The 15,558-nt window shown below is 35.8% G+C and overlaps 1 protein-coding gene across 11 annotated transcripts in view; it reads left to right on the top strand.

Annotated features, from left to right (window-relative positions):
• Positions 1-15,558, top strand: part of PTPRM (protein tyrosine phosphatase receptor type M) — a 451,026-nt gene that overhangs the window by 159,023 nt on the left and 276,445 nt on the right. For all 11 annotated transcript variants that reach the window (XM_052703744.1, XM_052703741.1, XM_052703740.1 and 8 more), the window contains one exon: positions 12,814-12,988. In XM_052703744.1, coding sequence (XP_052559704.1) covers positions 12,814-12,988 — 175 coding nt within the window. The remainder of the gene's footprint in view (positions 1-12,813; positions 12,989-15,558) is intronic.

The raw sequence follows: 15,558 nt of genomic DNA, 5'->3' as shown, positions 1-15,558 counted from the left end.
ATAGAAGATTTTGCAATTGAAATGGTGACAGGTTACCACAGGTTTTCTGCCCACATTTGGTCCCTGAGACATGGAATATGTATCTTTATCTTCTGATTGGTGTTTACTGTTTCAGGAAAGAGAAGACAGACGTTTGTTTGCCTATTCCACTGTGCAACACTTTGCAAAAAACCCATAATTTTCCTGGTACTACTGGGCAGCTGTGGACCATAGTGCATGAGTTATGACTTCAGGCTCATTAGATAATTTGACTACTAGTTGTGGTTACTATCAGTGATACCATTTCAAGTTGAAGAAAAGGACTTAAGAACATGACAGAATCATACAAGTTTGTTTTTGTTGTTGTAATTAATGTCCAGTTAATAAGATTCTTGGCTAGATTGTATATTTATGAATTCATGTCCTCATTAGCTTACATTCTAAACATAAACATCCATAAAAAATAAATGTTATGACACTAACGAAGCAATGTTTAGAATGAACAGATGTGTCCCATCTACTTACATTTCCTTTATCACATCTGTGGATAACACAGGTTATTGTCAGTATGCAGTAACTCACTGAGTGAGCAAAAATTTCATATGCTGTCTTGCTGAAAGGACTATAGCAATTGCTGAAACTTTTTTTTTTTTTTTTAACTTAAATTAATTCCTATTAGAAACTTCAAATTTTGTAAGTTGACATTAAGATACAGTACTGGGCACTAAGCAAGATGGGAATCCAAAGCACTGGAAATACACCTCAGGAAAGGAAAAAAGATATGTTTGTAGGTGGAAGTTAGAATTTGAAGAAAAAAAAAAAAAAGCATGCAGAACACACAAAGCTGAGGCATTGTCCTTGGAAAATTGTGAGTTAGAGTTTAGTAAACTGGCAGAAGAAAAAACACTGCATAATCTGTGCTGTTTTGGAAATAGCCTTCTTCTGGAGGGTAGCCTAGCGCAATGAAAAAAGAACAATATTTATTTTCTTACTTTTACTGGAATCCTTTGAGCCACAAATTTAAATAGTAGCTTAAAAATAAGAATGAAGTTTCAAAAAATTGTGGGTTTACTTAAAAACTGGTAAATATCTTTCACTGCCAGCCCAAGATATACACATAAAGATTTTCTTCTTTGCAGGTGGATGAAGTGTGAACTTGCACATATTGCATATTTACATACACAAAATATTATACTCAATGGTAGCTGAAATTGAAATGATTATAAAATGAAAACTGATTGAATATCAAAATAATTATTTTCAGGTCTATATGTGGGAAAAATTGTGCCTCAGCAGCCTTAGAAGTTTGAATATCTTGAGCATTCATTTTTTAGTCTACATACTAATGGCTTTTTTTCTATAGAACTCCCATCTCGTTTGTTATAGTGGACAGTATAAATAGTTCCTTAATATTTGGTTTGCTTCCTACTGGCATATGCTTCACTTTGCATACTAAATACTGTACAAATCTATTCTAAAAAGTCTTATTCAAGTTCTCATGGAATTTTTACCACTAATCTTAGAACGACACAATATTAAGATACTTGAGATGGAATAATAGGATCTTCATTTTGTAGTTGAGAATCATAGGCACTGGGAAATCAAAACTTACCTCTTACTTCTGGAAACAGAGTCTGAGTTATCTGTACCTGATCTTCTGCATGTGAGGCAATACATAACATCTTCCATGCTCAGTGTTTACTGGTGCTAGCTGCAGTAGTACGTGATCATCACTTCTGGGAGTTGACCTCCAAGACTTAAATCAGGCATCTGAAATATCAGTGTACAGTTAGAAGAATCCTGGGAAAAGTTTTAACTGACTTGAATGACATCTTTGACAGAGGCACATTCATTAAATCACACAGGTTCTTAAATTGTCTTGTTTGTAAATTGTTCCTCAGCTTCTCAGACCTGACTTCCTCTCTTTATTCTGCACACTCCTCTGTCTGCCTTTTGTCCTAATTTACAGCTGGTTCATTCAGTTGCTTCTGTGTGCTGCTGGCTCCCAAAGCAATATAGAGTGCCATTTCAGGGGAACTGCAGTTCGTGTAACAGCCAGGTATCATGAAATTCTTTGGTATTAATTCATAAAAGTTAGTTACAACATCACTAAACATGTGGCAATTACACTTTTCAGACAGCTGTACCTTGACTTAATGTAGACAGCATTTGTTGGGTGAATGTTCTTCAAAAATGCATTGGAAAGCTACATTTGGTGAAAGAGATTAATCATTTCCATGTGTTTTCCTGATCTCCTTCTAAAAATGGTTGAAATTCAAATAATTACTTAAAAATATTATTAAGATACATGTACTGCAGATATGTGGACCTAAGGGTAAAAGTTTTTTGAAATAACAATAGGATCTTTTAGTAGGTATGTCACAACTGTGAAAAGTAACAGCATCAGACTTAACAAAAGCAGGATGCTAATGGATGTTCTCTGATTGAAGGGGAGAAGATCAAATCTTTCAAACCTATGGTTTATATGTACAGAACAGAAGCTACTGTCTTTGCAGCCAAGAAAGACAGAACAGTGTGACCATTGTGGCAAGTCTTCTGTTATGTGTACAGTTCATTACCTGTTAATACGGGATTTGATATTTCTTCTCTCTCCTGAAAGCTGTCTTTCAATTTATCATTTATTTGAGATAATCTTCTGAAGGTATGAAGAGAATGAAAAATTGTATTCCTCTTCGTAAAAAACTACAAAATCTGAATGCATTATTTATTCAACAGGAAATAGAAATTCTGAATGAGAAAAAGTTCTAGAAAGCAAATTATTTCCTTAAAAATATATACACATACATGCACACATCTGGGTGGTATCAAAAACAGCCTTGTGAAGATGTAGAATCAATGCAAGAACCAACTCCTGGCAAAATATGAAAATGAAGTAGAATATTCAAAATATTATGGGCGTCTGTACAACAGCCTCTACTTGGTTATGTAAGTCTCATAAAATATCCCAAGAGTTGAATCCATGTCCTTGAGTTTTATAAGAATTTCCTGTTAGAGCATGAACTTTCCGAGGGTTTCGTTAATTGTCATTTTCATGAGTAAATGTGGAAACACTTGAGAAAAAACATTTCAAACATTTACCTAGTACTAAGAAGTGCTAGTATGAAGCAGAATTTTAACTATTAAAAATAAATAATCTACACTTACTAACAGCTTATTTATGTGAAAAGATGGAACTTGTAACCCAAATTGAGCAAATAGAAGATTTCAGAAATTAGATGAAGAGTTTGATTCTAATCTCTAGGTGCTTTTGTGTACTATGGGAATTCAGGAAGTCTCTTTTCCAACTTCCTCTCCTAAGACTGATAAACTACTTTGTGCATAGCAAATATTCATAAGTACATTGATTTGAGAAGAGTTTCAGCAACTAGTAGAAACTGAAGATTTTGTCATGTATCCTGATGTATGTGCATGCTGGTTTGTTTTTTCCTGTTATCCACAAAGATAACTTTACTGTTATAGTGAAAATTAGTGCCCTGTAGGAAGGAGAGAAGAGGGCCTTACTACATAAATGAAAGCCAAACTTTTTTTAGATTCCGGTAACATTTAATATCGTTTCCAGTTTCTGTTAAATTTCTTTGTGTTCCCCTTTTGAGTACAGTGTATGTTTAGTGGCTTTCTTACTCCCAGTATCTTTTTCTATTAGTTACCATTAATCACTTCTAATTTATTTACTTTTCATTAATTGTGTTGTAATCTTAGTATATATGACACAAAAAGTTCTGTAAATGACAGAATATGAGGCTTGTGATGTTTCATGACTAATAAGCTGCGTACTTTTATGAAAACTTTTCTTGCATTATCTGCCTTAAGTATGCATTGTCTGATGTCTGTAATATACTTGAGTTTGAGTTTCTGCTGTGGGTAACCTTGCAGAACTGTGATGTTTATTTTTATAGATACGGTAAGAAGTTAAATATTCCTTCAAATGTGACTGGATTGTGTCAAGAGATTGTAATTCCTTGAGGATAAAAGAGAAACTAGGGGCTTAACACGCATACTGATAGCCTAATCATTTTTACCAATTTCCTAACTAACTAAGCCATATTTATGTTTGGCTAATCAAAATCTTGTATGCATGTTAGCAATTAAGGTTGTTTATTATGGGTACTGGTTGTCCTTTTTAATAGATATAATGCATTATAGAGACAAGTCACTTGTAGCATACCCTAGGGATTGATGCTGCGGCAGGTATTGTTTAACCTCTTTATCACTGTTCTGTATGATAGTAGAGTGCACCCTCAGCAGATTTGCAGATAATACGAAGTTGGAGGAGTGACAGATACACCAGAGGGTTGTGCTGCCACATTCAGAGGGACCTTGACCCACTGGAGAAATGTGCAAAGAGAAACCTTGAGAAACTGATGAAAGGAAATGCAATCCCGTGCCAGGAAAGGACTAACCCCATGTACCATGTTGGAGCTTGACAGAGTGGAAAGCAACTCTGCAGGGAAGAATCTGGCAGTCCTGGTGGACAAGTTAGTTATGAACTAGCCATGAGCCTTTTGCAGCAAAAAGAACAACAATCTTCTGGTCTGTACAGGGGGAGAGTTGCCTGCAGTTTAAGGGAGATGATGCTCCTGGAGAGTTGCCTGCAGTTCAAGGGAGATGATCCCCCTCATCTGCTCAGCTCTGGAAAGACCATCTAGGACACTGGGTACAGTTCTGGGCTCCCCCATATGAGAAACATATGGGCACAGTTAAGGATGGCTTAGAAATGGGAAGATCAGGGATAAAGGAAAAGAGTGTATTAAATGTTTGCTGCTTATATATGGAGTAAGGAATCTGAAGACTTGTAACATAAGTTGTTTTTTTTTTTTTTTCTGTCTTGAAAATAGCCTTTTTATCACCAAGAAAAAAAATTATCCAAGCCTGTAATCCTCTGTTTTAGTAATCTCCTGTGACCAAAAGAGGTCGATGGACATATGCAAACTAGAAGGAATGCACAAGTCCTTCCCTCTTCTCTATCTCAATGCGTCTGTGCACATATTTTCATTTGGTAAAGTAAAATATAAGAAAAGTTACTTTGGGATTAACTTCAGCACTCAAACATTGATATTCTTGTCTGAATTGGAAATGAAGAGACCAAAATAGTGTTCTCTTTTTCAAGAGCCTTGCTGTGATGCATTAATGTTCTATTTTTTCTGGAGTGTAAAATAATATAGGAAATGGTGATTGGCAGACCTGAGATAATGAAACAGCTGACCTGTGCCACTTGGGGCAGGTAACATTCAACTTGCATCTCAGCAGTGTTAGGAATGCCTGTTGCTGGACCCTGAAGACTGTCTTGATCTGAAGTGCTGTTCAGCAGCAGCAGAATCGCTTAGGGACATGTACAAGTCAGGCAACTGATGAACTAAATTCAATCAGCTTTCTGTGCTATGCTCTTGGACCTTTGGGAGAAAGAAGCAGTGACCTTTACAATGAATACTGCAGTTAAAATGTACAGACTTCCTGCTGGGAGGCATAGTGTTCAAATTGGAGCTATATGGAGGCTTCTTTTTTAAGACCAAGGGCAGTTTAAGCTCGTTTGAGGCAAAGAGAACTGAAGTAAAGACTAAATTAAATTAAACCCAAAGGAAAGACGATAGGAAGGGAAACAGAGCATTGGAGAATGTCTGTTAGGGGGGTGGTTGTTGAACTATGGGACTGACTTAGTAATTAAACACCTCCAACCAGTTCCATCTACGTGAGTTGCTCTTCTGCATAAACCAATGTGTGCATTGGTTATTATTATTACCGCTATGACTGTCCTCACTGTTGAGAGGTATACTTTGCCCATTGATGTGCATCTCTTACTTCCTCACACTACAAAAAGGCAGCTCTTCCACCCTGAGCAGGGTGTAGCTTCTTGTCATGAAATGCATGTTCTCCTTGGCTACTTTGTAGGACTCATCAATGAGTTTTGACTGTTATTCTGGCTGTTTAAAACTTTCAAAGATTTTAACTTGAAGTTGTCTCCCAAACTTGGATGATAGACTTTCTTTACATGCTTTTTTCCTTTCCAAACAAGCCAACACTTTTCATAAAGATAATTGTTGTTTCTGTGGTGTTTTTTTTTTAACCTGCTCTGTTATATAACTGAGAGAAAAAGCAGACAAATGCCTACATCACTCTCGATCATATGTAGAAATGAAAATTATGCTAATGATCTTTCCTTTCTCACTTTCTCCTCATTGCTCTCCTCTTTCCCAGACCCTCCATATGCCTGTGCCTGGCATCTGCAGAATTCTAAGCCAAAGTATTGAAAATCACTTATATAGTCTTCATTTATTTTTATTTTTTTTTAATTAAGGTGTTCATCCTAGCTCTTGTAGCTTTATAATACAGGTAAAAGCATGATGAGTACTTACTGTTTAGTGTTTCGAAGAATTAAGATACAGAGTGAGATTAAATGATCTAATAAATAGAACTATGGGTTCAGCAAAATGCTTAGCATATGCTTGGATAGTTGCCATAATTTCTTTATGAAACAAACTTATCCTTTAGAGAGAGATTTTCTAGTGCTCTGTTTTCTCCAGATGTTTCTGAGAACATAATTCTGTACAAATGATTTTGGATTCTGTTGTGTGCCATTAAAGATGAATGGAAAGAAGTTTTGAGATTTTTACATGTTTGTGAGCACTGGAAAATTGTTAGAGAATACTAACATTTCTCAATCAGTCTTGCATTTCATGTAAAAAATATAAAATTAGCAGTTTTGTTGGTGTTTTTTTTCTTTTTTTTTCCTTTTGAAAACCTCTGTGTAGTAATAAGAGATCTGCTTCTGTCAGAACGAAACAGAAGAAATTCATTATGTAAGCACTGAGTATCTGCCTTGGGTAAATTACAGTGAGTTTAGTGGCTCCAGAAAATAGAATAATGTCTTTGTTTACTTTCTGCATGTTTAATTGTATCTTCAAATAGATAGTGCTGCTTGATATTTAATAATGTGTCTACTTGATGTGTAGCTTCAGTATATTTTACAATTTTACCTTGTTGCTACAACAGTCATTTAGGTTTAGTCATAAGAAATAGAGATTTATGTGGAGCTATGTCATTTGAAGAAACGGATAAGTAATCAAACATAAAAATATTGAATCCTGAAATCTTTCCTGAACGGCAGAACAATAGCATTTTGCTTGAATGCCCATGAGTTACTCATACAGAGCGCAGTTCTGGCTCACAGTATTGCAATTCCAAACAGGGCAATAATCATCTTTTTTCCAGCATGGCCTCATTACTTGAATGAAATACACTTGTTAACTTATACAGATAGAATAAATGCTGGATAATCACAGGATCTGCACTGGTTATAATCTAGACTGACAAGCAGTTGTCTTGGTTATGAAAGCAATTCTGGAAATTCAGAGGTAAAGTCAACTATCGAAATTATTAGAATGAAAAATATGAACTCTATGAAGCAATTTTGTTGAGGTATTAATTGCTATTTGATTTAGATTTAATACGTGTTTTAAACCAAATTACTTCTGGCACTGCTGATGTTATTTGAGATCCCACCGGCATAACTCTAATCAGGATTTTATAAATGTGCATATTTGAAAGTGGATAATGCAAACCCTTTCTTTTAATAAATGTATGAAAAACTGCTTAATCTACCTGTATGAACAGAGGGTAACTGACCGATGCTTCCTTTTAAGTCTCTTCTGGCAAAATTATTGAAACACTCTTTGAGAATGATTAATGCAGTGGTAGTGATGGATATGAGATCCCAGAACTTCAATCCCTTTTAATTACTGCTGCATTTTTTTAAAACTATTTCTGAAAGCTTTAATATATATCTTGTTGCTACTAAATTGCTGTTCATTTAGAAGACTTAGTGTCAGTTCATTGCCTAAATGAGACTGTAAGTCTAATTTAAATAACCATCAGCCTATTTCTTTTCTCTCTAGCTTACCTAGAAAGGAAAAATGATGTGCATTTTTAGGGTGTTTTTTGCTGTCTCTGGGTGAATTTAATATAGTGGTACTGGAAGAATGAATTTTCAAGCTGTTTATATCCCAAGATTAAATTAAGATTTTTTCAGAATACCTGTATGCTAAATTACATATTGCTTAATAGAAAACGTATTCTTACCAGTGACTCACCAATTAATCATATTCATTGTTTTGCATAAATGGCATTCTTGATTCATTTTTGTTTGGCTTTGTTTAGTTGGTTTTTGTTTTGGTGAAGCATTCTCTGAACTTTTGAAAACATAGAAGTTTCTCAGCAACCAGGGGAATCTGTTATGTTCATTTTTGGATCTCAGCATTTTGCGGTCCATTTTTTTGCAGTCAAAATTCTTCTGTGCTGTTAGGTAGGTCTGCCTTAGGGATGCAGCCTTTGTACTCCAAACAGGCCTAGGATTAAATGATTAAGGCAGTTTTCTCTTTCAAAAGAAATGTCCTGTTCATGCAGTTTTCCAGGTCCCAGAGGCAGAAGGAGCCAGCAGGCTTAATGTGCATTGAAGCCTCAGTCTTTCACATGGCACGACAGAACTATTGAGCAAAGTAAAAAGAACTGTATTTATCCTGGTGAACTGAATTTAATAGGAAACTGTAGCACAAAGAACAAAAACCAGAAAGACCCTACAAAGTTGCTCTGATGGTTTGTTTTGATGGTCTTTAATATACAATGCTATCATGTTTCATTGAAAATCATGAAACTATTTTCTGCATTGAGTCTAGTAGATTACAATTACCTGTTGGTTTTTGTTTATTTTCATGAAGATATGATGTATTTGTGAGGACTCTCACATAAAGATTATTAATTTGCAATTCAGTTAATTTCGGCATCTATCTGAAAAGAGCTGAGATTGAAGCTTTTTATTGTTAAAGCAATAGATAATTGACCACATAAATGGTCTCTTTCATTTGTGAAACTTCCAAGTTTTGCATTTGAGTTTAAAAATCATTTTTGTGAATGCTACTAAATATAATAAATTTTTAAAAAATTGTGGATGTGTCTTCTAATGTATTCAGTAAAGAAGTGTTCATTTGGTATTAATATGTTATTTTTAGGTATTCTGAAATAGCTGTTCACAATTTGCATGGAGAAAGCACTTGTTGTTTATCATACAGTATGCTTAAAGGGATATGTTAATATAGAAAAAGAAATATGGTTCATGCACTCTCCCATAAAGGTACCCACTGTCATAGCTGTGCAGCTTCCTGAAGATGCTATGCAGTGAGTCAGAGAGGAGGGCTGAATCACAAAAAAAAGAAAGAGAAACTGGCTGTATGGATGCAGTTAAAGTAGAAACATGTCTGTATTTGTTTGTGAAATGGTAAATAAGACTGATTCTGAAGAAATGCTCTTTATTGCACTTAGCAGTTGCTGAAATAACTGGTTTTGGAAGGGCTTTGTAGGTTTAGTTCGGTTTTTCTTTCCTATATATTTTGTGTTTAACTCTCTTCATTTTTATTTTCTCATTGCCTGTGAATTGAACTCTTCTTATGCTTGAATTAATTACTTTGACTACCATTAATTTATACTCGGGCTTATATCAGTTAAGTGACTATTCTCATTTGCTGAAGAGAGGAAAGGCATGCTCTCCTGAGCTATATTTCTTCTTGTGGAAAGTAAACAAATTATGTTTTTTAGTCTCTCTCTATTTCAAACACTACTTTTTCCTTGGAAATATATTTTTCACAGAAAGACTATTGGAAAAAAAAAATCTTTTTTTTCCTTTGAGCTCTGATAAGGAATGTCATACTGGTGATTTCTGTGGGATTGCTAGAGTTCTAATATATCATTAGACACATTGCACTTTGTGAGTTTGTAACATTTAAGAGAAGTCAGTCATGATCTTTATTTATACTAATATACGTATACTTTGCAGGTGTGTTGTAATAATTATAATAAAGGCTTTCTATTATGAAACTCCTTCTTAAATTTTGAAGGCACCCATAATGATCTGTTTCATATGTGAATTCCAGCGGGGGTCAAAAAGCCTCAAATCTTCTTTGAAGCCAAGCTGAGTTCTCTTTAGTGCTCATGGAACTTCATTATTTGAACAAAATGATGCATCTCTATGAAACAAGCTAAGGCTTCTCTGTTTTTCGGTCAAAATTATTGAGATGTGAGTGGATATGATGTGTAGCACATCCATTTGATTAAGATGTCTGCTGTTTTAGAACAGCAGTTAAGATACTTGAAATCAGGTGAGATTGGTATGCTTGGGAATAAACGGAAGGTGAAAGAGATTAGGCTGTGTAGGTAAAGATCTGTAGCAGGCAATGGGAGGTTCTGATAGGTTTATGACAGGAAACTGCTAGCAGGGAGTGGGAATGCAGCACACTTTTCCTTGGTCTCCTCTCTTCATGTGCTTGGCTCTTCCAGAACAAGACAGAGAATATCTTGCCTTGTGGCATTGTCTAGTCTTTTCACTTTGCCTCCCTTTAACAGCATCGTATAGCCTTTGTCAGGTAAGTAAAAGGACAGCAAGAACTAAATTGGGGTACCTAAATTTAGGGTAGCATTGTGTGGTTACAGTAGGAGTTGATGATCTTGAAGGTCTTTTCCAGCCTGAGCAATGCTATGATTCTCTTATTCTCAATCTTAAAATATTTGTTCAGTTCTTCAGTTGTGTTGTAACTAGTGAGGATTCTGTTGAATTCTGGCTATAGAAGCCGTACATGAGGGGTAGGTGTGCACTGCAGCTGGAATGTGGAGATTCTTGTTAGCATTTAAAATCAGCTGAGCTAGTGTAGGTGCTAGAATTAATCTATGTGTGATGGCAAGTTGTTTCCTAGAGAGTTATTTACAGATTTCTTGGCAGGAGGACATAGCCCATGCAGAGCTTCCTGATGTTGCAGATAGAAAAAGGAAAAAGCTATCATGTGTAGATACAACATAAGCACGAGTCTGAAGTCTGAGAACTGCAGAAACGCTCTTTAAAGCAATGATCTGTGACTGCTTAGCAGCTCTGATAATTAGGACTAATCAGTCATTGTTTTAAGAATTTAAAAATATATATGACTTTAAATAATCTTAATTCTCCAAAAACATACACAGCCTATTCATCTTGCATCCTGCTACTTCCTACCATTTTTGCTTGAGCGATAATACAGTGGCAAAATCATTAAAAATAGTAATTTTGCAACAGTTGTTTTGGATGCTTCATTCCAAGTTTCATTTTCGATGTATACCATGTCAGAGCAGTCAGTTTATCTGCAAGTTGGAATTCTAGGAGCTGGCAGTAATCTAAAGTAATTGTCAGGTAATAACTTGAGTAAATTTTAAGGCATGGCAGTACATTCTTTGGGCATTCTTTTTTCTTTTTAATAAGCTATGTGTCACCCATGTTTATTTTTTAAGAGGAAATAATTCTTGTCTTACGGTGTTAAGAGAATGCAAACAGTTCTTATGATTAATTATCCTGCTTCTTTGGCACCAATGCATGATTCAGTTTGACTTGGTTTTGTGATTACGGATACGTTTAATTTACTGCAACTATTTCTTGTAGCTCTCTGGTTTTACCTGATGCTTTAAGGTTACATGCAGTATGCTGACAAGTGAAGGCCATAACAAATTGAAGTCAGTGTTTCCTATATAGGTCTTAAATTCTGTTGGATAAACTATAAATTCCAAGGCAGAGAAACAGACATCACCAATTGTGTTGACGGTTTATGGAAGCTAGCAGGATCCTTGCCCTGCCTGAAGTTCCTGAATTCAGGGAAACTACCAAAAATAATTGGTATATTAAATACCAAAAGGTTGCATATGCCTTCTCAAAAATAAGATCTCTAGGGAGGTGCTTGCTGGGGTTTTCCACAGTTTCTTATAATGCTTTAATAATGGCAGTAGGCTTCAATTTATTGAAAAGTTTATGTTTGTGTGGAAAGTACACATTTGAATAACTGTTTTAAGTAGATTTTGTGAATAATTTTTTTAACCATCTGTAATAATTAGGTTATTGCATTTTCTGAAGTTTCTTCGACCATTCCTAGTGGATCCAGACTATTTTGTGGCCCGCTAGAGCATGAGCTGTGGTGAGGATATAAGAGCTGTCTCTCAGCTTCATGTCAGACGATGTGGCAAGATGTCACCTCTGTCCTTTTCCATCTACTCCCTTCTCTTTTCCTCTTCCAGACATGCACTGGATGACAGGACACAGCAGGCCAGGATTTAGGGGCCTAGTGCTCCTCAGCTTTCTGTAGATAATTTTCTTGTTCTATGCTTGCAAAATGTTGAATTGAGAGCAAGATGTTCCACTGGAGTAGAAATTGCCCAATTTCCAGTGCCGTGCTGAGAAACTGGGAAATTGAGAAACTTCAGCCTTGCTAATCATTCACCTGGCAAGTCTCTTCCACCTGACTCACTGATAATCCCAGGTGTAGGTTCTGTTATATGACAGCCACACACTTGGATTTCCATGCTGTGCCAAATTCGTAAGCTGAATAGCAGATGTGGAGGAGAGTAGAAAATAGAGACTGTGTATGCTGTTTTATGCTTCTTTAGGAAAAACAAAACAAAGCAAAAACCAATGAACTTTAAGTACTTGTGTAAGGTAAGCCAAGCAAGTAAAATGTTACACTGCTCTCCAATTTTTCTATTAGCTAATCTATAAAGAGTTGAAAGCAGCTGTTCCACATGAGTGGTTGCCCACTGATGATGAATGTTTTAACTCACATGGGAAGGCAATAGCATCTCACGCGGTGTAAACATCTGTAAAAGTAATAGTGCAGACTTCTGCCTTCACCTTTCCTCCTCTCTTGGGAAGCTTAAGAGAAACAGAATTGTTTTTCAGGTTTTTTTTTTTTTTTGCATTGTGGGTTTTTTTTTATTTTAAGTGTGACTAACAATATTTTTTACTTTTGTTTCTTTGCCTAGGGTATTTACGTGAGGGATGCACCTTTGAAGAACATAAAAGTGTTCAATGTTCGACGATTTGTAGCTCTTTTTAATGTGGTAAATGCCACGAAGCGGGATGCTGGCAACTATCGCTGCATGATTCGAACAGAAGGAGGGGTTGGAGTATCGAACTATGCAGAACTGATAGTGAAAGGTATTTCACAATCAGATCACTATTTTGTGGCTGGAGTATTGAATGAGGACCTGCAATTGCTAGTTTACTAAGGATGTCACCCATAGTTCCTTACAACTGATAAAAGGCTGTTCATGTAAATTGTAGGAGTTTATCCCGCCGTAGCAAGGAAATGACAGAAGAAACCAGATATGATATTAAATGATATTAAAGAAGTGTATAGGTGAAGGAGTAACACAAGTAAGAATCTAATTCTTGTGTAGTATTTTTGATACTATGCTTTCCAAATTCTGCTCTAGGTTTTATCTTTTGATTTAAGATACATTTCTTATGATACAGTCTTATAAGAATCAGCACATACTTCAGGATGGTTCTCCTCACAAAAAGTAGACCATGTAAGGAGCTTTATTATTAGTTGATCTTGGATTCACTCCTTTATTTCCCCTACCTCTTCAGTAATTTTGCATGCTGATAGAAGTGTATAATTTTTCAGACCTTTTAAATGATATGATCCTTTTCCCAAATTATTTCTGATTTTGTTCAGGTAATTTATATGTAGGTTGATAAGCGAAGTATGGAATAAGTGTTATATATCTGAAAATGTACCATAGATCTTGTCTCTGAAGACAATATAGAAAGTATACAGAAGTATACAAGAAAGAAGCATTAAAGGAGAAGTTTGAAGAACAGCAGGAACAGTAAATAATCAAACTTAAAAGTTACAAAAGAAAAATGAAAGTGAGGCAGAGAAGAGGACAGTAGAATTTTCACGGGGGAAAAGTAGGAAGGCTAATGGTTAGGCTGTAGGTATGCTTGAGTTTTTTCAATTAAATAAAACTTGGGGGAAGATACTTAAGAAAAAAATGGGGAGTGGAATAATAGAAAGATGGGATCCCTAGAACAGTGTTTATAAAATAAATGTGGGATTAGGATTTTTTTTTTTAGTTTATTGGTGAAAAAGAAGCTTGGATTATGGGTTAGTTAGCTTGGAGAGTAATTAGTCACTAGTAGAAGATGCAAGAGATATATAGAATTTAGGAAAGAAAGAAGAAATGAATGCACCCTACCAAGAATGATAAGGCATCTTTCAGACTTTTCAGCATTGCAAACCAGAGGGATAAATGAGACTGAATGAGACAGATAAAAGGTTGACTGCATTCGTGACAGGAGATGCAGAAAACCATAGTTAAGTGTTCTCAGTTTCTTTGATTTAGGGTGCTTTAATTTATTAGTGCTCCTTTGGTGGTGCAGTAGATGAAATTATGAAGCATATCATTAAAGCACTTGTGTTTATCCAGATTCTTTCAGAAAATTTGCATTGAGCACTCTGAGCAATTGGATAGCCTTAGGGTGTAATCCCATTAACTACTTGTAGAGTGGCAAAGTAATTATGGTAATCCCTGTTGCCTGTATTGGAGCTTCTATGAGAGCACCTGTAGGTCATTCCTTCTGACTTAAAAAGGCCCATATCAAGCATTGTGCTGTAAAACCTTAGATGACTATAGTTAAATAGCCACATTAGGAACTAATTATTAATTAGTAAATATGCTTTCTTACTGATGGTGTGTAATTAAGAAATTGTTTTTCCTATTTTTTTCAGCAGCTTTTCTGCAATGTTAGTTGGCAGAATTGAAATCTAATAGATTGATTTAAGTGCAGCAAAATATATTTTAGATCATCACCATCAATAAATAATGAGAAATATACATATACCGATATTGCATGTAATGTTTAGTCTACTTGGGAATTATTGATGGCTTAATAATAGTATGTGTAGAAAAAGTGATGTAATTATTCCCCTCACTTCGTTGGAAAAGAAGAATCTAATTTTCTTCTAATTTGCATTGGGGTAACCAAGATGACTAAGTGGAATTTCCCTGGAATTACATTGCTGTGCTGATAGGAGAGTCAAACCTGGTAGTTAGAGAGTCGTCTCACAGAATCACTGAATGTGCAGGTGTTAGAAGGGACCTCGAGAGATCAGCAAGTCCAACCTGCTCTCTAAAGCTGGTATCCTATAATAGGGTCAAGATCTTGAATATCTCCATAGAAGGAGACTCTGTAACCTCTCCACGGCAACCTGTTCCAGTGCTCCATCACTCTTACTGTAAAGGAGTACTTCTGCATGTTGTTACAGAACTTACTGTGTTCAGGTTTTAGGCCTTTGCTCCTTGGCCTGTTGCAACACATGACCAAAAAGAGCCTTGCTCATCCATTTGCCTCCCACCTCCCTTCAGGTATATATAAACATTAGTAAGATCCTTTCTCAGTCTTTTTTTCCCCAGACTGAACAGTGCCAGATTACTCAGCCTTTCCCCATACGGGAGATGCTCCAGGCCCTTTATATCTTTGTGGTGCTCTACTGGACTCCTTCTAGGAGATCCCTGTCTTTTTGGAACTGGGGAGCTCAGAACAGGATGCAGTATTCTAAATCTCATCGCATTTATTGTGCTGTCTTTCCTTTTCTTCACTAAACTTGTAACACAAATTGAAAATAAACAAATAGGTATTTTTTTTTTCCCAAAATGCCTTTGCCTTTAAATGGAGACCTAAAGACATGTGCACAGTAGAGTAGGTTACTACTTTGTACA

Source organism: Tympanuchus pallidicinctus, unplaced genomic scaffold (genome assembly GCF_026119805.1).
Source record: "Tympanuchus pallidicinctus isolate F22 unplaced genomic scaffold, pur_lepc_1.0 scaffold5, whole genome shotgun sequence".
Classification (NCBI taxonomy): Eukaryota; Metazoa; Chordata; class Aves; order Galliformes; family Phasianidae; genus Tympanuchus; species Tympanuchus pallidicinctus.
This window is presented reverse-complemented; position numbering and strand designations above follow the sequence as displayed.